Here is a 26,968-nt window from a genome sequence, read left to right as displayed (position 1 = left end):
ACCAACTCCCACATATGCGTGTGGCTGCACAGAGAAAAATATATTTATTGTTTGGTATATGAATTTGAAGGGAATTTACTATTATTTTTAGAGAAATGCAGGAATAATTATTTAAAATCTTTCATATAAATCAAAAGCAGATAAAAGTAGCTATTACTTAAATAGTGAATATATGATCGAAAAAATGTAAATATTTTTTTCTCAGTGAGAGTGTGGGTGCGAGGCGGAAGAAGTATCTTGACAGCCTACATCTAAACTGTTGCGTTGGCCTGGCAGATAAATTCTCGCTGCTCGTTTCGGTTTCCAGGAACAGTACATTAGGGGTATTAACTTACACGACATCCCACATACAGGTATTGCTCGACATGTGTCATGTGCCTTTGAGCCTAGTAATTTCGTTTGTAATAACATTTAAAATGTTTACACCTCACTTAGTACATTTTTTGCTCTATCAACTCACAAATATTAACTTTCAATTACCAAATGACAAAATCAGGTTTTGACAGCGTTCACCCGTGCGTGTGGGCGCAAATGTCGCTGAATATAAATGGCTTAAGAGTCGGAGACATCAAAGGGAAGCCTAATAAGGATATCCAATATTTGACAGAAAGGAACCATTAATGCTTTCGAGACTAATTGATTGGAGGACAGCCAAAATCCGCTTCAAGGACTTTTGCGGTTTCCCCTACATCGAAAATCATACATAATTAGCACAGTGGCAACATTCACTCCTACACACTCAAAAGATTATTTGGAAAGTCTTGCAAGTGGCTCTTAATGTCTAATCAAATATTTGAATAGGGGATTTGCCTGAATAAACAGTAAGACCCAAGTATTAAATGTTGCTAAAGCTTTATCGAAAAATATGGCATTTTATTTAAATAAGTCCAAAATCTTGCACAAAAATAGCATAGTCAAATGTATTTATTTATCTAGTCAAACACAATTGACAGATTATTTAAATAGTCTGACAAGTGGCTCCTAATGTATAATCAAATATGAGGGCAGCGATGAAGTGCGGCTCCGCTTTTGCTGTTCGCATTCGCCTGAACAAACAGTACGACCCACGAGGCGTATGCGCAATGCACAGACGTCAAAGTAAATTTTGCGAAATTCCGCTTGAATTGCGCACTGATGATGACAACGAACGAGAATAGTAGCGGAAAACGGAGACACAGGAGATTGGGCTGGGGGAAAACTTGAAAGGGGGGTGGTGGCGGTGCAGCTTGCGGGAAATGGGGCGCACAAAAAAAGTCCTGTGTGACTCGGTTACATCGCAAATCGGTAAATTGCAAAAACATGTTGCCATCACTGGTGTGAGCGAGAGGCTCCTTGATTGTGTTTTGGTTGGCAGTGTTCCCGTTGCCGTTGAATGACTGATGAATGAGCTGAAGTGCAGGCCCCCCGAGTGTAAGACTTTGAGTATATGAGTTTACGTCGACGCTAGAAAGCAAGAAAAGCATGCAAACAATGCCGTTAAAATGGGCGGAGGGTGAGGGGAAGGGCGGGAATCTGGGAAAATGGGAAAGTGGTGAGCGGAAAATGGGCAGTGACAGGGACAGAGAGACAGGACTCGTCGTCCTAAGAGATAGAGAAAGAGACAGTGAGCGAGTCCTCCGTCAAGGATTTCTCACGTGTTTCTTGTTCCAAGGCCCTGGCATGCCTTTTTGCTAATTAGAAAATATTTGCCCGGGAACAGCAGCTTTTTAAGTGAAAAATGAGCCAGTACAAGCTTAAAGCACGAAATATAGTGAGCAGTAAAAATTAGGGGAAGTAAAGACAAAAATTATGGCTTTTAAATTACTTTTTCAAATTAGAAACACAAAAATTAGCTTTAACTTACCATTCTTTTTTAAGATAAATCAAATTAAAATGTTTTAATATTTGTTGGAAAAGGTGATTTATAAAATGTTTTTTAATTTGTTATAGATACTTAGTCAATTAATAAAATATAGTTCTCCTATATAAGCAAAACAAAAAAAAAAGAATTCGATAAAAAAATAAAGTTAAATCTGTTATCGATGCAGCTTTTATGGTACTTTATTATAACCATGTTATGAGTATTTTTTAAACTATGCCACATATATCAGAAACACCCACGCTGACCCGCGTTTCGGTGCCGAGCAACTCATAAATAATTTCATTTCAAGCGTCGACTAAATTGAATTTTTAATCATTATGCGAACAGCAACCCCATCGCTGGGGTCATATCTCATAAAGTGAGTGTGTGCAAGTGAGTCATAAAACGAAATTACACGCATATATCAGAGCATTTTGGCTCAAGGAATCTGCACAGCGAAAGTGGGGGAAAAAAAAAGCAGAACTGGGACTAGAAATGTAGTTTTTAATTAAAACGAGCAGCTAGTTAATGGGCCAGTTTACTGGCAATGCTGTTAACACTTTCTCCCCCAGCATCTGAAAGCTTTTTTTCTTTCGCACAAAACTTATTCGGCTGAGCGGTTTAAAGACGCTTTAATAGTGGGTGGTTGAATGGCGGCGTGAATCGAAGAGCCCCGGGTGCGGTTGTTGCCATTCCGTCGCGCATCTGAGATTGCAGTAGCCAAAAGCGAGATGAACAATGGCGGTGGGGATTTTCATCTAAGCCCCGAAAGCTTTAAATGCGCACTTTGACACACACTCGCATGGCGAAAATGTAGAAGAGCAGACACCAGCATTATTGGCACACCGCAGGCACCACATGGCGTATGAGCAACGCGCTGCCATTCGCCATTTACCATTTGCCATTTACCATTCACCAGTCGCCATTTACCAGGCCTTCAGCTTCGGCTTATCTGTCCAGCTGCACAACGACTAATAAATGTGTGTAAATTAGTTATCAAAGCCGGCGGCTGCGGAAGGGTCCTGCGCTTTATCATAACCTCGCCTTAATTAATACGACTCCCCTGAAGCCCGCATTATGTCCGCCGGCTTAGAGTTGATTAATTTTTTCTGCAGTGCGGTTGAAAAGCTAACTCAGCTTAAAGGAAGGATAGTGGAACATCATAAATCAATTGAATTTTAACGTCCACTCGGTAAACTAACTGAAAAGTAAATAATAATTATTAGTATATTTTAAGAACAACATCAATTGCAAAAACTTTTTACAGAACAACTAAAAAACTGAAAAATCCATATGTATTTATAAATTCTACTCTCAATTGTTTTTTTCGTTTAATGTAATTGAAGTTAATTAAGATTTAATAAATTCAAATCGCAAATAAATCGCACAAAATTGGATTAAAATGAAAATTTTTAGCAAGGAAGCTTTACATTTTATTACTCACACAAAAAAATCATGAAATAGATTATAAAATAAATGGAAATTAATTATCCCATCAACTTCACTTATCGAGCACTTATAACTGCCATTGAGTGTTGTATTTTGCCCGACACTCGACCGTCGAAGGGAGGCCATTAATCATTTTGTTTGCGGTAATTTATGCAGTCTGAAATGCCATAAATGATGCAGGGTCCCTGCTCTTTATTCCCAGTCTGTCACAATTCGGTTCAATTGCGAGTGTTTGTCAAAATGCTCATTAATTCATTCAACTCTGCTTGCCCAGTCTCTAAAAACTAAACCAGCATTATTTGGTGTATCGGAAAATTTCCCCCAAAATTTGCATTCATCAATTTGCTACCCAAGTTGCTGTCCGGGCTTATTATTTCAATCAATTGCGGAAGGATGGAGTGAAATGGAAAGCAGAGCCAAACAGCACATCCAGTGAACCGATGATGACCTGCTTTTTGTCATCCCACTGCCCTTCGACTCGTTATGGCATTTTGTTCGAATTGACGTGAAAAGAAAATATGTTTTTCCTGCTCCCTTTTCCCAGCGAAGGCTCCTGTGAATGCCTTCGCTAATTTATCAATGGCAAACATTTTGCAATGGTAAGTAATATTTGGCCCGTTTCCGAGAGTTGAAAGGAGGCCAAGGATCCTGGCCCCGTGCCGTCGTTTAATATTTATAACAAAAGCTGAAGGCCACTCGGACGCATTTAACTTCTGTCGACAGGCTGTCACTGAGCTGCTTTATAATTACATTTTCCGATTGCCAGGAGCTCAAACCGCTTTCTTGCCGTTCAAATATTTGCCGCATAACATTTTTACGAGGCATTTTTCCATTAAGATTTTCCCTTTTACCCCTTTTCGGTGTGTGTCTGTGTGTGTGTGTGTCGCATTGTATTGACTTTTAAACACACCAACCGCAAATACCGCATCGGATATATGGGAAAACTCAATCAAACTGTTAATCGACTTGTGGCCCAACGTCAGGACCCCTTTCCAAAGGACCTCAGTCGTGCGTGGGCGGAGCCGACCTCTCACCCTTTTTGATTGTTTTTCCATGAATTTCCAACCATAAAATGTCAATAATATGTTTGCACTCCGCATCGCAAAAATTCCGCATGTGTTTACTCTGCTTTCGTGCCCTGGTCTCCGTTTCATCTAGGACCCATCAACATCAACTGTCGGCAATCGACCTGTTCAGTGTCAATAGGCAATAATAAATATTGAACCGTGTGGTGCGATGAAATTGAACAGCTTCATTCGCTTTGAGTGGCCCACAGAAGGGGGTCAAGAGGATAGGCCTTGATTTGATGGAGTTTAAACAAGTCAATTCCATTAACAAGATATAGTCGCAAAAAGAGATTTCAGGGTGTAAGGTACAAATGAAATGTTTTCATTTGGTGTAAATTTACTTGTCTTAATATGAAACCGTTTTTTCTTGCAGAAACAAGTCAATTTCATTAACAAGTTATCTACGCAAAAAGATATATCAGAGTGTAAGGTTGAACGGTTTTTATTTGGTGTAAGTTAACTTGACTTTCTTGAAAGATGGACATTACAATTAGGAAACTTTTCTTCAAAACCTGAAAATATATTATCTTTAATAGTGCCACATTTTTTCATTAACCTTTTTTGTTGAGTCCATGAACTAAAATAGGAACTATAATTGAATATAATGTTCAATGAAAACTATTTGGTAACTAGAGCAGCCCAAAATTATACTTTCCAGAAAAAGCTGTCAGTTTCCATTATTATTTTAGCCACCAATTTTACCTAGACACAAAAACGTTTCATTTTTGTCTTGAACTCAACTGACTTAGAAATGCGGGTGGATGGCATATCATGTTCGACTTTCTCAATTGTCCTTGCAGCATGGAGTGAAGTTCCATCCGCAAATCGACAGCAACTTGATTCAACCATTGAGTTAACAGCTTTTGAAAGGCCAAAGGTCTCCGATGTCTGTTTTAAGATCATCAAGAGCCATCCAACTTTAAGTCTGTGATTTAATTGGAGTGACTTGGCGTCTCGAATAAGTTAAATTAAACGAATCTAATGAAGAGACAGTCGCATGTGCGGTGAGGAGATAGACGACTTAGCCCGTGGACCAGACACACAAGCCAGTTCCTTTTGTGTCCTTTCGCAGGACCTGCCACAATGAGGTGGTGTGTGTGTGTGTGGGTTTTTGTGGGGAGCGGTGGCCAAATGAACAAGCGGAAACAATTAGCGTTGTAGCATTATTTGTAACATGCTGTTTGGGAATCTTTCCCTCCGGTTCCCGGTCTGTAATTAAGAGTCTCATTAAAAAATGATAAATTTAAATGGAAACATCTTCTGCCCAGTCTTCCCGTTTCCCCGCACTTCTTTTGTATGTCCGCAGACAGTCTGGAGTGCTCTTCAAGAATCTCGACCTCGGCTTAATTGAAAAATTTGCGTTGCGAAATTTAAAGCCAGCGTAAAGTTTTGTCCAGCAACTCAAACAGAAAAGCGGAACAATTGGGGATTGGAACTCCTTTGTAATCGACAAATTGGCGCCTTTAACCAGAGCAAAGCTGACAAATCGAAAAGTTTTACCAAAGGTCCAACTTTATATTGTTGTGTAGGATGAGCAGAGAAAGTTTCCAGCATTCCGGTTTGCCGAAATCCACTGACATTTTCCCAAACACACGAATATTTAAGCCATTTACAGAATTACCTTGTGCAATTCCTGCAGCCAACTGGAGATTGAATAAATATAAATTACGCATTGTGTCCGCTGTCAGCTCAAGTGGCATTAAAGCGCATTTAAAATTAAAGCCCCCGCCACACACAAAGTGCATTAAAATCAGAGAGACTTTGCGTCCAGGTGCAGGGATAATTAAAAGTTAAACGAGGGGAAGAAACAACATTTGCGGCGAGCCTTTAATTCAATCAACGCGCTATTAGTACGCCATAATCCTGTGCCACGTGCAGTTCGTATTTTCTCTAGCATTTCTGGAGCATTTGCAATTCAATTAAGGCGGTGCTGAAAAGCGGGCCAAAAACAATGCACTCACGCGGCGTGAAGCGTTAAAAATGCAATCAGAAGGCAAACAAAGCGCACAAAAGGAGCCGTAACTGTGACCATGACCAGACTCAGGTAGGAACTAAAGCCGGACAGGTGCGGCGACTATATCCATTCCCTCCTCCACCTCCTTTTTATCCAACTGAAAGAAAACCGCGGCCAAGACGATGACGACGTCGCTTGCTCCGCTGAAAGTTAATATCTTGCAACGCATGGGCAAGTGAAACATAAAACAGTCTGTCCGTAAGTGGAAGTGGAAGTGAAGGGTTCTCGGAACACCAAGTTAAGTATAAAGACGACTCTGAGATGCTGGCCACACGCAGTCGCTGAGTTGCGAGCTGGTGAAAGGTAAATGGATTCATCGAATGTGCCCTTTAATGCCGCCGAAGATCAATAAGGGCAAAGCACTAATTGGAATCAATTTCTCAGCGGTGAAAACGGAAGGACTTACACTGCAGGAAAAACTTTATCAACGGATGGATAATAAATATTTTTTACTACATCAATTATTAACTACTGACAGTAGGAAATAAACAAAAGAAAACATAATAAGTTTGTTATCTCCTCTTGTTTTCAAATAAATTTATAAACTGTTAGTAATATTAAATAGATTTAATTAAGTCCAATGTTTTATACAAGTTTTTAATTGTGAGAAGTTCGAAAAAAATTAAATGCAAATTATAATGAAAAAATAATTATTGGTTTAATAAATACCTTTAATACATTGTTTATTTATTAAAAATCACAAAACCATTTCCCCTTTTTCCCTCATTATTTTTTTAATCATTTCCAATTTTATAATCAACAATGATCCACTATAATCCACTATGAACACGTCCAATTTTTTGAGTAAAATAAAATGAATGTAAATGTTTTTATAGATTTAAGTGGTTTTAAATTCTTTTGAGTGATTTTTTTCCTGGCAATGTCGGTGGTCAAGGTGTGTGCGTGTGTGTGGGTGTGTGGATGTGCAAGAGTGAGGGGACACTAATCCCTGTTTTAGGCATCATTGCCTCAAAAGATTGCTGCTCATTTGCCGTGCCTAATTGGCCAATGTCAGCTTAATGTCGTCCCCTCCGCTTTGGCTTCTGCCCCCCTAATACTTTCTCCTTCCGCTCCGCAGGACTTTCCCCTAGAACACAGGCCACACACACAGTGATACAAAAATCACCCACGCACACACACACAGACACCGTCTGTGGGCCCTGTGGGTGTGGCCGAAACTAATCGCATTGACCAAATGACCCAAAAAACAAGCGACAAAATCTGCAGCTGATTGCACACACCCAGAGGTTATCCTGGCAATTTTATATAAATTTCCTCGTGTCCACACAAAGGCAATTACATGAAAATTCTCACATTTGAGTGTGAAAATAAATCAAGGAAAATACGTTATTTTTTTTGGAAAGTGACACAAGACCAAGGAGGACGTGCCAGTGGCTGGTAAACAACAATTACACGTGTGAGAGTTCGGCCCTCACGCCCATTCCAGCATTCCCTGAGATAGAGATGTATACCAGTGTATCCATAAACGGCAATTTGGATTTCTCATGTAAATCCCCGAGAAGGTCACCAAGTGGTCGGCGTGGCTTAAGGCTCTTCAACGGTTTGCCGAGCTTAGCTTTATGGGCGAACGGCATGCGATGTGGCCAGCACGTGGCCAATTCCGATTCCAGCTCCTGTTCTGCCTGCTCCTGCTCCTGCCGTGGTCTTGGCCCGACCTGCTGCCTGATCCCTGCCCAAGGACAAACTCCTCGCTCTCATGCACCGCACGTTCTGCAACTAATCGCTCAAGTCCTTTATGCCCTCGGCAGGCGGGCAGGCAGGAGCACTTTCGTGACTATGCAGCCTTGGTTCCATCATATCGGTGTAGCTGATCCTCCTACACTTGGCAGAATGCTTAAGCCAAATTATGCATTTTTAAATAATAAATCTTTGAATTATAATCTAAAAGGGCCAATCAAACACGTTCAAATAAGATTTTAAGACTCCAAATAAAATTGCCAGCAGGCAGCTTGTTTATTTTTGGCGTATATTTATATTTTATTATAGATATTTATTATAAATATTATTTTTAAAATAAAATTCTCAAGTACAAGATTTAGAAACGATAACATAGTAAACGATTTGACTTGAAATAAGAGTACAGAAGTTTATCTAAGATTCTGGCTTATTTATCTATGACATTATCAATTATAAATATAATACAAAGTTAGTATTGTTTTCATTCCTTTAAATATTCTCTTAACTTTAGAACAATTCTTTCAGTGTACTCTGGCTGGGCATAACCAGGCATCTCCACCGCCACTTTTTAAATCCTGGCAGCTTACTTGGCAGCCGCGGGCCTCGTATTTGTGGCTAGAAATTGATAAAAATGTTTGTTCTGCTCGGCATACGTTAGGATTTCAAATGGCTAAATTTAGCGAGCAAAGTGCTAAAAATTAAAGTTGTTTACTTTACCAAGTAACCAAATTTAAATCATAGTCATACTCCTTCCTTTAAATACTCATTTCTGCACGAGTTATTTTTAAAGGGAATTTATAACCAATGCCGGATAATAAATTACTTCCATTTTAAAGTGCAATTGAATACAATTTTTTAAATACAATTTCGCCAAATCAACAGTTTTTGCTTAGTAAATCACCAGTCATTTCCACGACGGCCCGCTCTGATGATGGCTATAAAATAAAAGCCCTGCCAAAAAAAGAAAGCACATATGAGAGCCATAAATTAAATGTCAGGTCGAAATATCAGAAACTGATGCATGAAATATACGCTGGTTTTAAAACAATTTGGTGGCGCATTAAACAAGGGTCCGACCCAAACACAATAATAAAAAACAAATCTTCCGTCGGAAATATATATTATATTGTAATATAATTTCTCGAGCGTAAATCTAATTTATCAATTTATGTGAGCGGAAAAAAAACTTTTGGCAAGCCGAGCCGACAAAAAATCCCACCAAACGGAGTCCGAAGTTTATTTTGTTACCAAAAATTTCGTTTGGGGCTCCGACCTCCGATTTTTGGCCTTCATTGGCCCTGTGTGTGTGCTGTGTATATATATATAAATGAAACGTGTCCGGGGCCTTGCAGTAATTGGCAATAAATGTGTTCATGAATTTTAATGTTGCCCTCGTCGGTCAGCGAAAGGCGCAAATCGGCCACGCCCACCATCGGGCCACCATAATTCATATTGCTATGCCAGATGCTTATTTTCTTTTTGTGTGGGGCTTAGCCCCTTAGCGGGACTTTAATATAATTTGATTTTGCTCCCTGGGCAAGTATTGAGATTTATTTGGTTTTGAACTGAACCGGCTTCTCGGCTCATCCCCTGCTTAATTTAAGCAAATTTAATACCGTTCAGTTGGCCGGCAAATGAGAGTTTATTGTGTGTGTAATTTGAGAGAAAGGAATGCTCCAACCACTTCCGTTTTGGCTTAGGCCAAGGGTTTTGGTTAGAGTTGCCTTTGATTTATCATATTCAATTACAAAAGTAGCGAACGTATTAAATGCCACATCCGGCGGCTGTTCCAGGAGGCGTATGAGTAATTTTCTGCTCAGCCCTTTCTCCGGCTTATCCATTTTTGTCTGAGCTTCCGGGCTTCTGTTTGCCCTCTGGAACGGGCAGGGGGCCAAACAAATTTGCCAATGTTTAAATAGCGAACGGTTCGTTGCTGAAAGCCGATATCAACAACTACTCAGGCAGCTTCCTCCGCCGCCCACAACTTTTCGCTTCCTGGCCACTTCGCGTGCGCCATCTGCAATCGGCGCAAAGTTGGCCGAAAGTCCAAGTGGAGCGTGTAGGACGTCAGCTGCTGGCCGGGTATTTGTTGTTTCTGCTCCAGAGTGTGTGGCCCCCAATCCGCCACCACTTTGGTGGCTAACGAGTCAGACAGATGCTGATTTCTGGGCCATCCATCTTCAACTGAATCCGGTTTACCAACAGGAATGTGATTAAGTTTTGGTTTGTGAGTCCAAAGAACTTTTTACACAGGCGGGGCATTAAATTTAAATTTAAACTAGTGCTCTGAATAATGAGTCAAATTTATTATTTAATAAATGGTCAAATTTATAAAAATAATATGAATTTTTTAATTTAAGTAAATTATAATTTTAATTAAACAGAATGCTGATTTCTATAACTCGTTCCTGAAAAATTGTAATCCAAAATGACTTTAATATTTCATAAATAAACGTATTGCCTGGATATTATGAATTTTATGTTTATTTTAAATTTCAGTTGGAGTAATTTTTCGTTCCGGAATGTAATTCATCATTGCATACTTTCAGTCACCGTTTTATGTGATTAAAATTCGAACGAAACATATACCACATTTATTTCAAGCATTTAACTTATCTGCAAACCGAACTTGTACTCTTAAAGATCGCTTATTGTACTTTAAAGCAATAGAACACGATAATGCGATTAAGTTTTATTTGTGAGACCTAAATCCACAACATTATTTCCTAGGTGTGACACCCAATTTGAATTTAATTTTCCGCCTTAAGGAACTCGTATGCAAAAAGAATTTATATGCGGGTAGAGCGCCACTTGCACTGCGTATTTTATACAACTTCCCATTTTTGAATGCAGTTTTCGGGAACTTTATTGTGAATTATGTGCCATGTTAAATTGGGTGTGAGTGTGCGAATAAAGAGTGGAGAGTGCGCCTTTGGAACTTTTCGCCGACTTGAGTGGAAAAAACTGTCCTGACGGCGGAGTTGCGGCGGAGGCTGTCGCAATTTTTCACTTTTACCGCAGCAACTTTGCAGGAATATTACTCAGCCGGGCCCAGCGGCAATATCCTGACAACAAATCCGGCAAGCACAATGCATAAGGTGCCGACTATGAGCCGGCAACTTGACAGTTGCTGCCAGCCAGACAACTCTTTCAGTCCTCCAAAAGCTTCCCGCTACTGCGATCTTGCCAAATATGTAAAATGAAAAATATGCTGCACATAAATCCTTAGGCTTTCGCATGTCCCAAGCAAAGTCTGCAAGGAAAAGCCGACGCGTCCAAGCCAAAAATTCTCCTGGTTGAAATTTAATTTTCCAATGCATTCGCAGGTCTTGGCTTTTAGGCAAATTGGAAATGCTTAACGTTACACAGGGAAAGAAATAAGTTTGGTTAAATATTTTGAACAAATATAATAATTAGATTTAAAAAAAAATTAGTGAAAATTGTTTTTACAACTAGTTGGTTAAAATACATTTAAATAGTTACAATCATTTCAAGAATTTATTCTCTATAAAATATTCTAGTTATTCTTCTGAGAGCTTAAAATATGACGCATAAATTTATTACAACTTATTTCGTTATTCAGAAAAGATTATTTTGTAATACAACAATTTATTTACTTGTAATTACCCAATGGAAATTCGATTTCAAGGATATATCCTTGATTTTATTTCTGTGCACTTACTTCCCGCATTTTCCGCAGTAATCTTTGATTTTCAGTTGGTTTTTTGTGTTGTTTCCTAACCACAATGTGCTGCGGCTAATTTATGCAGCACGTTGGACTGTTAGACTGCATCGGGACCACAGGACCAGAGCCACAGTTTATCGCTGGCCGCGGCGCACAAGTGTCCCAGTGTCCTGGTGCTGGCGACCACAAATCACCGAGGTCAACACGGCGTATACGCAATGCACACAACCTAACACACACTCCGAGCCAAACAAAACGAAACTATGTAACAAAACCACTGAACTTAAAACAAAAAAAAAATATTGTATAGTGCAACAACAACTGCCGGAGCAACTGAAACCATGTCAACATGTGACACCACGTTGATTATACCCGTTACTCGTAGAGTAAAAGGGTATATTGTATTCGTGCAAAAGTATGTAACAGCTAGAAGGAAGCGTTTCCGAACCTATAAAGTATATATATTCTTGATCAGGATCACTAGCCGAGTCGATCTAGCCATGTCCGTCTGTCCGTCTGTCCGTCTGTCTGTCCGTCTGTCTGTCTGTCTGTCTGTCTGTCTGTCTGTCTGTCCGTATGAACGCTGAGATCTCGGAAACTATAAAAGCTAGAAGATTGGCATTTTGCATGTAGATTTTAGAAGTTCCTACGCAGCGCAAGTTTGTTTCAAAATGGTGCCACGCCCCCTTTAACGCCCACAATCGTTTATATACGATTTTAAAAATTTAAATATTTCGGAAAAGTAAAAATGCAGTTTTATTGTGTTTATAAATACCTATCGAAATGTAGAAGAAATTTTTTTAATCGGATCATTCGTTAAAAAGTTATGCGTGATCAAAGTTTCTATCTCCATCTCCCTCGCACTCCCTTTACCTGAGTAACGGGTATCTGATAGTCGGGGCACCCGACTATAGCGTTCTCTCTTGTTTCAATTTGAATGGGTCTTTGGTGGCTGTTAGGTGGAGAATGTGGGCGTGTGGTTTTGTATATAGATTAGCAGCTGCGGTAATTGAAAGCAGAAAGCAAAGAGGTGAAAAGTTAAATTAGTTTAGCGACTCGCCCAATCATCTGGCGATGTAATTATAATGGGAATCGTTAGAGTAAGTTTTTATAGTTACTTAAGGGTATCGCAAAAAGTTACAAAAGGCACTTACAAAGTAAGAAACAAAGACAAGAAGTAATAGGCAAAAATTTACAACGGACATATTGAACAGCTTTTATTTGCTTAAATTTTATAAAGCTTGAAAGCCTTATATTTTTTAAAAGCATTTAAATATTCTATTCTAAACTCCAAATGTAGAAATAAATATTCATGAATCAAACGAATTTCCTATTCCATTGTTATCGAATTCAGCCTTTTTTATAGCTGTACTATATAAGTCATATATGCAATGTTCTACGGTCAGAGTTCTAATAGACAGCAAACCAATAACCCTTCTAAATATTAGACCTCAACCTAATATACTTTTTCATTTCCGTCAACCTTTTAGCCTAGATTAAAATACGTATTCAATGCAAAAGTGTAACCAGAAAAAAGGCCTGGAAAGGCAGTCACCACTAATTGCATTCACTAGCCACTAACTGAGATACTGAACTAACTTTGGTCCATTTCTTTTTTCTTTCTTTCCATTCTGCGGCTTGTCCTTGACAGATGCTGTTCAAGTGGCTCCTGTTCAGCCTGTGCATAATGCCGGCGATGTTCAGCAACACGAGGAGGAAATGCCCCATTGAATGCCAATGCAGCATGGACGACTTGGATCGTTATCAGGCCATCTGCACAAAAGGTAAGTGGCGCAATAAATGCAAAAGGCGGAACCGATAAGGATGAGGGGGAAAAGCTGGAAAAACCGAGTAAATGCTCGGAAATTATGCAAAAGAAAGAGGGTGGCTCTCCGCTGGATACTATCATAATTACACATCCAGCGGTGATGCGATTCTTCGATTGCCGTAAATTCCCTACTCACACGCAATCCCCGGATGTGGGTGAGATCCCCCGGACATTACTTTTAAAGCTCGCCATTTATTTCCCTTAAATGTCTGACAATTTCAATTTGTTCAACTGTCATTTGCCGTCGTCGCTGTGGCTGGGGAATTTTTTCTTCGATTTACCCTCCTAGCTCATCTCCTCTTATATTCGCCCCCAAAAAATCTATAATTTCAATTTAACGCTTGTTTGGCCAGCACTCACATATAGAAAGTCCTCGAATTGCTTTGAATGTGATGCTTCTGTCGTTTTAATTTCATTTCAAAAACTGTTGGGCTTTTAATAATTGCAATGGCTTAGATTTGCCACTAGAAATGGGATTTAAGACTCGAGATTTTAATTTAATCGTGTTGAACTAAACTGATTGAAAAATGACTCAAAGGGGGAACAAAGTTTATTTTTCGTTCCTATTTTGAAGAAACTATTTAGTTTTTAAATATAACTTTACATGTTGCAAGCACATAAGAAAAATTAAAAAAAATATCTTTGAAATAAGTAATTGTAAGTTCTGTTGTGGCAAAAATGAAAGCTATCCAATACGAATAAAAATCATTCGAAGCAAAAGAAATCTAAATTACTAAGACACATTTGAATATTATGTATCTTCTTTGGCTTGTGTGCAGTTTGTTAATAATATTTTTGACTCACCAAGCATCGACTGACTCTTTTACAACTTCAAAATAAAATTCTTTAAAAGGTTTAAGCTTGTATTTAGCATTTTTGTAGAAAATAATAAAAATCCTTTAATTTATCTGCTACAAAACCCTCGGTAATAAATTCAACTAATTTTCTCTAAGCTGCAATTTGTTAGAATTCCTGCAGCTAAGCTAATGAGCAACCCTTATCTTTTACGCCAACAACGACCTCGCCAAAAAAAATGTCGAAAATAAAAAACAGAATGCGAGCAACAAAATAAAACTGGGTGCGCGCGTTAAAATATGTTACAATCAGTGTTAATGCTCAGCATTTTTATGAAAATTCCCGCAGCGTGCTCAGGCAACATAAAACCGCTGCAGCAACAACCCCGTCGAATACAATGAGGGCATTATAATGCAACTTCGCCCCTCAGACATTCACATGCCCATAGAGCACAGCCATGCAAAATGCATAAAGCCCAGATCCGAAGCCCCGGCAAAACACAATGGAAGTGAGCGAAGAGTAAAAATTGTGCTGCATACAAATGCGATGTTAATGGTGACTGGGATCCGTTTTAGTTGGTTGTACTCGCAGTTACTTGGCAAATTCTAAATAGATGCCACGCCAATGCCCGGCATTGTTGGCATACCAAAAAATACAAAAAGAAGGTGGACCCTTGCTGGGCCTGCAATTAATGATCTTGTTAGCAGTGCAGCAAGGACCTGTACAATGAAAAATCTATAATAAACATCTACAAATAAAACACAATAACTGTATTGTATATTATGATTTCTTAATAGAGATTTTATTAGGTGAATTAGGTGAAAACATAAACATAATATAATTTCGGCAAATGTACAATTGAAAAAAAAACAAGTAAGATTCCTAAAACGAATTGAAGTATGTTATTAAATATATTTAAAGATTTTTAAATAATCAGAAAGCATTTTATGAGAAGAACGAAACATGTATAAGCCATTTTGTCTAATTGCATAGTTTGGTTTACAACCGTGGGCAACATAAAATTAGTTCAAGTATCATTGACACCGCCACTCGACCTCAACTATTTTTAACTGTTGTGGTTTTTATTGTTTATTTTACAGGAGGTCTGAATGCCCTGCTTTCGCCCAATGAGTTGGACATCGACGTTAAGGTTATTATCATTCGAGGACCCCGGAATTCGATTACAATCGGTCCTGCCCTGAGGCAGTTCATGAAACTGGAGATCCTGCGCATCACGGACTCCAATCTGCCGGCAGTCGGCGTCGAGTCGTTTTGGGGCCTCAAATATCTGCGTATATTAGGTGAGTAATCAATGCCTTTACGAGCCGGAACTCTTAAATTCACCCTGTTAGACATAAATCCGAAAGGGGCAGCGATTTCAATTTAAGCAGCTGCGCGTACTTAAAACCAAACTGGCTGATATGCAAATAATACGGGCACAATCGGAAGACAGGCGTGGGTGGGGCGATGCGGTTGTCCTGCAGCCTCGTAAAATGCGAAACGCAAACGAAAAGACAAATAAAGCAGCGGACGAGTCGCAAAACGTTAAATGAGCAAACCAGTGGCAGGCCCAGAAAGGACACCACAGGATAACGCAGGTTTTACAATTCTAGGCAGGGTCTCTTCATTTGTGTATGCAGTTTGTAAGGGAATGTTAAGCCGTGCAGGAAAAATATAATATTAATTCTTTGTAATATTTTTAAATTATTTCTAAGTAGGAAAATATATTTTAGCACTTCCTCATCCTTTAGATATTTTACCAAATCAATATTGATTTCAAAGGTCTCATTGTTATTCGAATTATTTTTAAATTACTTTAAATATTTCAATGCTTTCGAAATAGTAAAATACTTTTTCTTTATATTACTTTTTGTAAAAACAAATAATAAATCTAAGTGAGTTAAAGTAAATAATCGGTTTGAAAATAGTTCATAATACTACCAAAAATATCTGATAAGACGCAGGCAATAGTACTAAGAAGATTGAACGAAAACTGGATAAAAGAGCATTAAATCTTCGCCTTCGGGTTGCGAAACGGTTGTTGTCTTGTCAATAAAATTGAAATTGATACGCCAAACAGCAAAGAGCGCCCAAAAAGTAAAATAAGATTGGGCTGGCAGCGGCAGAAAGCAAGTGTAAAGCCAACGAAAGCAATGCCCCGATATCGTTGGGGCTTTAAACTTGTTTATTTGTGCTTTATGTGCGCCGTTTCGCCCCCCGCTGGCGGTTTACAACCACGGCCCTGCCCTCCAATTATTTACATGCTCGGATCTTATTTTTTTGGCTCTGCCGTTTCATTCGCTTGTCAGAAGGTACACATGCTACAAAAACAGAGTTGCGCTGCAGTTGAGGATTTTTTCCGCGCTGGCGGCAAAGAGCAGCGGAACAATTGGTATTTCTTTTGGCTTTGTTCTTCCTTTTCCTTTTCCTATTTCTATTTAAATTAATTTTACTGAATGTTTAAGGGGGCGTGCCTGCTCTCGGTTCGTTGCTAGACAATGGGGCGTATGTGTAATGTGTTTTGTGATTGCCTTAGCTGCAGCAATAAAAACGGGGAAATACGCGGTTTAAAAGTCTTTAAGCCCGGATAACAAAGTTCAATATTTATGCAATACTGTATATTCATTCATTTATTCAGATTTTTTCATATTATTCATACTGCGTATCGCGCTGACAAACTGTCATTAACAAAAAACCGAGAATGAAACCCACAATTGCCGCCATCGTTTCTGTTGCAGATCTGTCGAAGAACAATATAACCAACATAACGGAGAACAACTTTCGGGGCCAGGATAACCTGCTGGAATTGGATTTATCGAAAAATAAAATTTTACGCATGGCCAGCTCAACTTTTCGCCATTTGACGGTGAGTACATAAAGAACTATTGATTGATAGTCTTTCGCTGGCTTTCAGTTTCGCTGTGTGTTTGAAATGATGTAATTGATAGAGTTGTTCAACTTCATTACCCAGTAAAAATAGACTCAGTAAATAATGTTGAAAAATATTTGTATATTTTGCGGTAAACAGTTGAGGGAATAAGGGTTACGGAAAGAAAATCAGATTTAATAAATTGACCAAAAATTTAAATTGCATATTGAATGAAACGAAATAAATGTCGATAATGTAAACAGTCAGAAATAAATGATTTAATGTCAAAATTTACTGATTTAGAAATCAGTTAATACCATTAAAAATTTTTTTTTTTCGCTATTTTCACAACAGCAATATACTGCACTTGTTTGTAAGCCACATCAGCTATCAGTTTAATCTCAAAGATGATTGCTATTTTTGCACGACTACATTTGGCCCGCTTGTAATAAATTGTGTGGCATTTTTAATAGCCTTGTTGCTGCAGCAAATTTGTTGCCTACATTTCGGGGTGAAAAGGAAAAGTTCTACGTGCTTGAATTTAAGTTCTCCTGGTCCACTTTCCTTTCCACTTTTGCCGGCAACTGGCGGAAGTGCAAGTGCACAGAAGTTAGTTTCGTTGTCTTCAATGTGCTTTCGATTTTGTTTTGCGCTGCGCACAGCGCTCTGGTGACTTCCTCTTCTGCCCCACTTTTCCGCTTTCCCCCGCCCCCAGGACATGCCAGTGCAGCGCTTGCAACTTTTTTGGCAGTTTCCGGGCCCTGGCAATATTTGCCTGATTTATGAATTATTAGCCGGAGCTGTAGTGCCTTATCATAAAACATTATTAATTCAGTGCGTGCCGTAATAAACTTTGTAAATTGCTTCTTCGCCCCGAAAGGATCTGCGACGTCTTAATTTGGCCGACAACTCGATTGTGGAGCTCGTGCAGCGCAACTTCTTCATGCTGAGCAGACTGAAGTATCTGGACCTGAGCGGAAATCCGCTGCAGGATTTACAGCCGGATGTGTTTCGCGATGTCCCGGTGAGTTGTCTTCTACTACAAATGCTTTGTTTTGACAGCGAAACTCACTGGTTTGTTTTGTCGCAGGAACTCAAAGTACTCAAATGCCGCAATTGTCAGCTGAAAAAAATCAATCCGCAGATGTACAATTTATTGCCGCTTTTAAGCGAATTGGATTTGGGACGCAACGAGGTTTGTCTCCGCGAGTTTTTCGCCCCTCGAAGAGTTTCTCCAATTATTTTCTTTCACCCAGTTCAAGTTCCTCGACAAGGATGAATTCCGGGATGTGAAGCGACTCACCAAAGTTCTGCTGGATGGCAATCAATTGTCCGTGGTGGTGGACCAACTCTTTCGCATGCAGAAGAGTCTTAATCACTTGGGTGCGCCATAGAAATTATACCCACTCCGTCGCGGGTTTTTAAAAACTCTGAATGTCTTTCAATTTCTTTTCTTTTTTCATGGGTTTTTCTTTGAACCGCTTTAGATTTATCGTACAATCGGTTGGCCAAAGTGCCCAATGACTCGTTTCTGCAGCTTACCAACTTGACCTTCTTGGACTTGTCCTACAACAAATTGGTGCGTCTGGAGCCGCAGTCAATTAGAAGTTTGAGCAACCTGCTGACCCTCAACATAAGCGGCAATATTCTGATGGATCTTAGGGAAATGCGCGATACCTTCGAAGTAAGTGTGGTGTTGTTTAATTAAAATATACCTTAAATTCCATCTAGCCATAAACAAACTTGTCGATTTGCTGTGAAAATAATTCAGAGAAAATCCTTTAACTTAAACTTTAAAACCTTAGAATAACTGTATGTTTTCTCGTGTTCATGGTTTTAAGCTGAGGAAAGGTGTGAAGTTTTTCAGTGTGAAAACTACATTTAGGTTTTCATAACAAAAAAAAATAAATAAATAAATAACAGATTGAAATTTTCTGTTGTAAAATATTTTATTTTAAAAAATTACGATGTTCAAAATATTTTCAATGGATTTTATATTTTCTTTACATTTTCTCTCCCGATTTTCCAGCTCATTCCGCAGCTCACCAATCTGGCAATCGCCGACATGGGCTCCATGCCCGTAGGCTTGTTGCATCCCTTCAAGCAATTGAGATACCTCAATATATCCGGGAATTCTTTAAACAACACGGCACTGGAGGTCATCGATCCGTGTCGAGAACTGGAGGTAAGTCACTCACAGAAATCGCATCACCTGGGCAATAATTCAGCCTGGATTGCCACACACATTTGTTCCGGAGATCTATTGTCCTGCAGCCAGGACTGTTGATTCTTTCTGGCCAATTTGTAGAATATTTCACTGTAAAACATTGCGACAACGGGAGAGCATCGAGGTACCATTACTCGAATTGCGGGTGGCAAAGGGGTATTTGCAGTTTTCGTTAGCGTTTGCCGTTTCTGTTTATACATTTCTGACAACAGACCAAAGCTGTGGCTTTATTTCGTTTCGACGGCAGAGGGATGGGTTTCAGGATACGTTCGCTTTTGTGTGTCACCCTGGTTTCTGTACGTGCCTCTCCTCTAAATCCCCCATATATCCCCTGGCCGGTGTCCTTGCACTCTTCTTGCGGATTGTTTTCGGAGCCGTGCTGGGGATCCTTTGTTGCCACAGTCCTGCCATCGAATTTTCTGTTATTCTTGCCGTTGACTATGGCAAATTTATTGGGCACCAACAACAGCAGCAAAAGCAAAAGCAACAGCAGCCAGAGCAGCAAGAACAATCATTTTATAGCCATTAAGCCTTTCATTTTAATTGAATTTAATTGTGTATACACTTCACTCAAGTCATTTGGGTCCTGTTATTGTGGCTGGACCGAAATTACCAAATTGTTTTTCCTGATTCTAGAAACTTCTCAGTGCCTTCTGTACACTAAAAAACATTAGGGTTATCATAAATTATATCATTATCGGATTTATACAATAATATTTAAGACAGATAAATTACTTTTTTAAATTTATACATATTATTTTTGCTGATACTTTTTATCATTGTTAAGGATAATAGATTTGTATTAGGTTTAAACTGTTTTTATCCTTTTCAAAAATTATTTTGCAGTTAAGTAAATAATATTTCATTGCATATAAAAAATTGTAATAAAAAGTTTCGAGTGTAACCATATGTATTCCTAAGCTAATTGTCATTTAACCAGCAGAGTTTTCCAATAAAAATTAAACTTTTGTTTACCAACCATTCCTTCTCTTCCGTCTACCCCCTTGTAATGCACTTTTAATTGAACTTTTCTGGGCATTTTCCGGGCCCGTTTCGGTTTGCCAACAGTTTTTGGATTTATCTCGAAATCAATTACAAGGCATCAGCGAGGATACGGCTCTCAGGATTCAAGGCATTCGCAACGTGAGACTCGACAACAATCCTTTGATATGCGACGAGTGTCACATGGGGAAATTAATAAATGTCGTGCGTCAAGTAAGTGGAATTGCAAAAATAAACGCCATCGGCAGTGAAAATTCAATTTCAATTAGTTTTCAAAGCCGTCGCTGATTGATGATGCCTTACAACACCAACATGAGTTGATTCACTTTCGTTCTTAACCTTATTACTCTGTTTTTCCTCGTGCAGCTGCAGTGGAAATGGGATACGTACCCCATTTGTTTTTTGCCCAAGAGCCTGCGGGGTGCAGAAATAAATAATTTGGACATCAACGGGCTGCACACGTGCCTGACTTTCATCACCGATGAGGAGCAGAATGCCGCCAGCACTTCATATAACTTTCTTGAGCACGGTAAAAATAACCAATTTCTTGAAATTTAAAACTCAAGGGTAAACCTTTGAAAATTATCTATGTAATTTGTAAAAGAAAAAAAATACTAAGAGAAATGTTATTAAGTTAAATTTTAATTGTTTTTCTGTATTATTCCCAATAAGTAAAAGAGCCTTAAATATATGTAAACCTAGTTTATGGCTTTTTGGCGATATTTACTGGGCCTGCAGTAAAGCCAAAAAACCTGAAAATGCAAATGCAATTACCTTAACATTTTAATCTCTGTTAATTATCCGACAGGCGGTCTCAATACTCTGGCCATTCTGGGTGGCATCATCTTTGTGCTAATTGCCGTCATTATACTGTCCTTGGTGGCCTGCTTCTCGAAAAATCGGGCTCGTTACTACACCAGGGAGGACCATTTGAATGGCAGTAAGTACAGATTAGCACCTGAATTTAAATTTAATTGCAGTTTGGGTAAGGTGAGTGCCTTAAGTCCCGGTCTGAGGGCAAATTGCCAAGTGCAGGCGACGAAGTAAGAACGGACCAAAGACATCCGGAAATTTATGTGCCGGATACTGGCACGCGCATGATTCACCAAATTAAAAAAGGAAAAAAGTCGCCGCACTTAATTAATTACAAGAACGTGCTTCATTATGCCGGGTCCGTAGCTTTTCCCGCTCTCCACTAAATTGGGGAATAAATAAATTTCACACTGACCAAGTTCCGCTGGCGCTAATGTTTGTGCTCACCTGAAATTGGCCCTGGGGCATCCATTCAGCAGAACTCACTCGAGGGAAACCCCACGAAAAAAAGGAGCAAAAAGAGCGGAGGGCCGGAAAAAAGAAAACAAAAGCAAACTTCTGAGTTTACGCAATTGTAGCATTTCTGCACAAACAATAAAATGGCCTTAGAGAGGCTGTCGCCCGGCCACAACGAAAACTTTTTGGCCCCACACAAAAATTCGATTCCCATGATAAACGGTGTGGGAATGGTGAGGAAAAAGAATAAAAAATGTTTTAGCTGACGGCAGGCAAAAACTGCCACCGTTTCATACATTCCCAAAAGGAGTTCTTAGAGTTGAGAAAAATGTGGAAAACTGCCCTAGCTTGCACCCATGCACTCTAAAAAATATCCTGTAAAATTGAGAAAACTTTTTGAAATTATTTATTAAACGAAACCTAATTTCTACGAAATTTTAAGAGTTAAGCCTTCATGTTATAACCAAAAACATATATTTTAGTAATACTATATTTATAATTTGATCATTGCTTTTTAATCATAAATTAACTAACTAAAACAATATTTTAGTGGTTTCAAGAAAATAATTCGAAATTTTCTTAAGCAATTTAAACAAATAGCAATTTTGTTAAATTATTTTGTTATATATGTTTTTTGACTTGAAAGCTTAAATTACCTTAAAATTTTCTCAATTTTTTATTTCATTTAAGACAAGAATTTTGTTTCTTGCGTTGTTTTTAAGTGCAGCGAAATTGGAGCCGGTAGGAGTTTTGAAGCTTGTTCTAATTTGCTTTTCTTTTTCTCCCGTTTTTTTGCTGTCTCCGCCAGGCGAAAGCAAGTGCCTGGAAAAGAACCTGGAGGCGACCACGATTACGACGCTGGGCAATGGCAGTTCGCCCACCACGACCACCACATTGACCCTGGCCACCTCCCCGGCGGGCCCGAGTGGTCCAAAATCGAATGGACAGGGCCTGAGTCTGAGTCCTGCCAACGGCAGCACGCCGGTTCACACCGGAATCGGAATAGGAATCTCCGAGGACAAGGGCAAGGAAATCAACTTTACCTTCCCCGCCGCCGATCGCGTCTGCACAATTGACGAGCTGATGCCACCGGCTCCGCCGCCGCCATTGCAGCAGCATCCCAATATGGGCAGCCTGATGTACAGTGTGTCGCACTCGCCGGGCTCGGCTACAACCCTGGCAGCCGTGGCAGCGGCGGCCACCGTCCTGCCCCCCGGAGCCCCCTCGCAGCCGGCCGAGGCTGTGGTCGTGGTGCTGCCACCGCCGCCGCCACCACCAACATCATCCCAGTTGCACCACCACCATCAGATGGACGGCAGTTTGGCCAGCCTGCGGGAGGTGCAGCAGCAGCTGGTGCATCTGAGCAGCACGCTGGAGCCGCTGGTCAGCGTCAACTGACCCAGGGGCCCAGCCGGAGCCACCGCGTCCTCGTCGTCGTCCTCGTCCGCCGGAAAGTTTGCCAAGCAAACAGTTGGCACGACACCGGCGTAAGTCGCTGGGGAGTTTGGCAGCCCTGCAGTTTGCACTGCAGCACTGAATCTGAAACCGGACGACGGGGCGTATAATTAATGGCCATGCGGGGCCACATTGAAGTGCAGTAATTAGGATTTGAGTTCGCAATTAAGTTCATTAATCACTCCAGACGATCATCATCATCATCATCATCATTTGGCCTGGCGGCCCCAGCGGTATGCGGCCCAAATTATTCCATACTGCCATTTTCACAATTAACGAACTTTACCAGTGTTTCACTAAGATACTTGTAACTTAATTTTAATGTTTTTTATATGCGCATCTGTATATAAAATTGGTCTAAATTAAGGCAAGCCACCCAATTCATTTTGACACATTTCAAATGTGATAAAACCAGGCGTATTCTGTACATAAGTATAAGGGCAAGAAAACCATAAAAAATTGAATGTATAATCTGTAAGCGAAAGAGAAAAGATAATGGTAAGCAACTTGTATATTTGGCCAATGCGATTCAAAATTGAGCAGCCGCTGTTTGAGAATTTAAACGTAAGCATTAAAATAGCACGTAGTTAGTGGCATAGATTTCCCAGACACATGCAACTATATAAACCTAGCTAGTAAGGCATGTCAAAGATATATCGTTCCAAACCAAATTTAACTCAAATAAGCAGAGGTCAGCAATCATTTGAATGAAACCCACTAGAAGCCCAAACGATTTTCGGTTCCCCCTCGAATCAATAACAGAACTTGGCATTTTCACGTAATCTTAAGTCGAAAAATTGTATTTATTTTACACAGCAATAACCGTAATCCATAATAAAGTGTGACTGTTTATGAAACCAATAGAGATACGTGTTATTCTTGAAACCGAATGGAATCCGCAGAAAAATGGTAAGGTCTTCCTGCCAGCAATTTATTTAATAAAAATTCACATTTACTGCACTGCACACTTGCATCATTTTCGGTTTTCCGTTCTTGGCCCTGCGCCACCCCATCTATCTTATCCCATTGTGTGGCATCTGAAATTATGTTGGTAACATGTCGCCGAGCATGTGCTGGGTTTTCCGATTCCCCATTTCCCGACCCCCCCCCCCCATTTCCCAACCCTCCATTTCCCGACCCTCCCTTCACCGCCAACCAAAGAGCGCTTCCTAAGCGACCGCAAGGACGACACCAGGCTAAAACCAAACTCAACGCAAATGAAAATTGCTTCCGCTTCCGCGGCGACTTGGATACGGCACTCGGATTGCTATTGTTGCTGATTGCATAGTGAACAAGCTGCCGCTGCATCCTTTCGCTTTGATTTAGCTCGCTGGGGTTAGTTGATTCTTTTAAAAGTAATTGGATTGACAGTATTGTCGATTATCTTAGTCCGTACTTTGATTTATCATGAAAAGGTACAATGTGCGTTATTGAAATCATGTTATTTTAACCCATAAGCATTCTTGCAAAAAACAATTTTATTAAAATCTTGTTTTAAATGAATTATTTTGACATTTTGAGATGGTCCATAAACCGCGAAATCTTCACCCTTCACCCTCCTTTACTGATATTGTTTTTTGCAAATCATCTACTACAGTTAACAGCATCAAAATAAAAGTTATAAAATAGTTACTATTTATGCGTCAATAAGAGCCATTTTGTATGAAAAATTTATTTTCTGTGGCACAGTTAATTTGGAGACTAAGCTCGATGTAATTTAAAACTACTTAAATACACTCGTTATATATTATAAACGAGCGTTGGACCAGAGCATACTGTTCGCCGTGAAAAATGGCTAACCATTTGTTTGCCGATTCATATATCTTAGAGACAATGTCCAGGCCGGGTCCGGCTGCCATTTATTGGACGGGAAAACATTTGAATTTATGCATGGAGCTTGTAAAGGCCCTCCACCGGCGCCCAAGAGTGTGCGGCTGGAGCATTGAAAATGCATTTCAAATTGCACAGCAGTCGAGTGCCCGGGCGAATGCAAATTGAGCAGTGCGGTTGCAGCTCTCGAGATTGCACATCAATATTGCTACACTTGACACATCCGGAACGAGGAGGGGGGCGTGGCCTGTCCGGTTCTTATTAACATTTGAAGTGAGCGATCCCTTCAGATGGGCATGGGAAAATCTATGGGAAAATCCTAAATTGCCACTAAAGATATTCGATCGAAGGGATGGATGGAATTCGACTACTTTTCCATCTTTTCTTAATTCGGTGCATCCATGGCCCTTGAAGTCGAGCAGCTGGCATTGCTCATACGCAGCGTGCACTCAGTCCGGTTATAAAAAGTTTTACAACCACCCACTTACAAGCAATTGACGAAGGAAAAAGGGGCAGCCACTCGGCTCCCATCTGCTCGGCAGCTATCAATTGATTTCCTACTTTAATGCACAGAAGCTTCGACTTCCTCAGCTTTGTTCCCGCTGTCGGGGATATAAAATTTGTTCCAACTCCTTGCTTTTTATTACTTTTTCGTATGCCGGGGTGCAACAGTTGCGGTTCGATGTGTAAATTTAATCAGTCTGCTTACTCAACTTTGGTGCAGTGCAGCAGCAGCAGGACCTTCGTATCCTTTCTGGGCCTCTGTCTCAGGCTCCTTCTTCGCCTGCCCTTTATTGGTTTACTTAGGTTGAGTGCGGAAAAATGTCGAAATTAAATTAAATTGAAGCCAGGTTAACTAGCTCTTTGGTAGTGGCGGGCTTTTATATAGCTGATGAGATAAGCACTCTAGCCAAATATTTCTTTGAAATATACTAGATTTTAAATTAAATTTTCAAGATAAATTAAATCAGGCTTAAATATTTTTCATCGGAGTAAAAACAGTAATAATCGAAAATCAAATACTTAATTAAGATTCCTTTGTTAAGCTCTTAAAACCAATTTGTATTCATAAGCGTTTTATTTGTCTTAGCATAATCCGTTTACTAAAGCTGTGAACGAAATAAACACCGAAATAAAATTAAAAGCAATTAAGAGATTAACTTAAGAATTTTCCAAAAAGTAAATAAGAATTCGAATTTAAACAAAACCAACTTAAATCATGTATTGAATGGGACCAGCTCTCCTCAAACCGCCCAGACCAAACCATCAATCATTATTTCGTCCAACTATTAAACCCTTCGGCTTGCTGTCATGACAAATCGTTTAAGCGCAATGACAGGCAATGTCTTCAGTTCGAGCAATGTCAAGGCACACATTTTGCAGTACTAATTGCTTTTCAAAGCATTTTCAAAAGTTGCAAAGCAAAAACCATTAGGCTTTAACCTCTGACAGAAAAAAAACCAGAAGAAAGGCTGGCCACTACTACCATATAGAGGACTCAAATGAACAATTTGAATTGTCCACGGGGGATTGACATAAAAAGAGAAAAAATGGAGCTGGGGGCGCCGAGATTTCTACAACGCTTCGACACGTGTGACAAGCCTGCTGAGAAATGTCAGGACACGAATTTTATTATGGCAGAGCTCCGGCTGCTTTGCACAGAAAATAAATGTGCGTTTGGATAGCAAACTAATGAAAAATGTAATATTAAATCTATAAAAACTCTCTCAATTATTTTTGGAAATATATAGGGTCGCCGCATAAAAGGAAGTAAAAGTTTGACGTGAAAAATATTATGGAAAAGCTTCAGCTGCTTTGCACAGAACATAAATATGCGTTTGGATAACAAACTAATGTAAACTTTAATATTAAATCTTCAAAAACTCTCTCTCAATTATTTTTGAAATATTTAAGAGCGACAAAACTGTTAGTCACTGGAA

General features: G+C 39.6%; 1 protein-coding gene across 1 annotated transcript in view; it reads left to right on the top strand.

The window, feature by feature from the left end:
• Positions 1-24,061, top strand: part of LOC108043597 (insulin-like growth factor-binding protein complex acid labile subunit) — a 55,910-nt gene extending 31,849 nt beyond the window's left edge. Inside the window, exons 4-15 of the mRNA XM_044460198.1 lie at positions 13,405-13,537; positions 15,477-15,677; positions 17,115-17,242; positions 18,126-18,269; positions 18,336-18,440; positions 18,502-18,628; positions 18,733-18,929; positions 19,275-19,430; positions 20,541-20,687; positions 20,841-21,003; positions 21,283-21,414; positions 22,552-24,061. Of these exons, the coding sequence (XP_044316133.1) occupies positions 13,405-13,537; positions 15,477-15,677; positions 17,115-17,242; positions 18,126-18,269; positions 18,336-18,440; positions 18,502-18,628; positions 18,733-18,929; positions 19,275-19,430; positions 20,541-20,687; positions 20,841-21,003; positions 21,283-21,414; positions 22,552-23,141 (2,223 nt within the window). The 3' untranslated portion in view covers positions 23,142-24,061. The remainder of the gene's footprint in view (positions 1-13,404; positions 13,538-15,476; positions 15,678-17,114; positions 17,243-18,125; positions 18,270-18,335; positions 18,441-18,501; positions 18,629-18,732; positions 18,930-19,274; positions 19,431-20,540; positions 20,688-20,840; positions 21,004-21,282; positions 21,415-22,551) is intronic.
• Positions 24,062-26,968: the final 2,907 nt, after the last annotated feature.

The sequence above is a fragment of the Drosophila rhopaloa genome, unplaced genomic scaffold, assembly GCF_018152115.1.
Source record: "Drosophila rhopaloa isolate 14029-0021.01 unplaced genomic scaffold, ASM1815211v1 contig_2, whole genome shotgun sequence".
Classification (NCBI taxonomy): Eukaryota; Metazoa; Arthropoda; class Insecta; order Diptera; family Drosophilidae; genus Drosophila; species Drosophila rhopaloa.
Note: the sequence above shows the minus strand (reverse complement) of the source record. Positions and strands in the feature narration are given on the sequence as shown.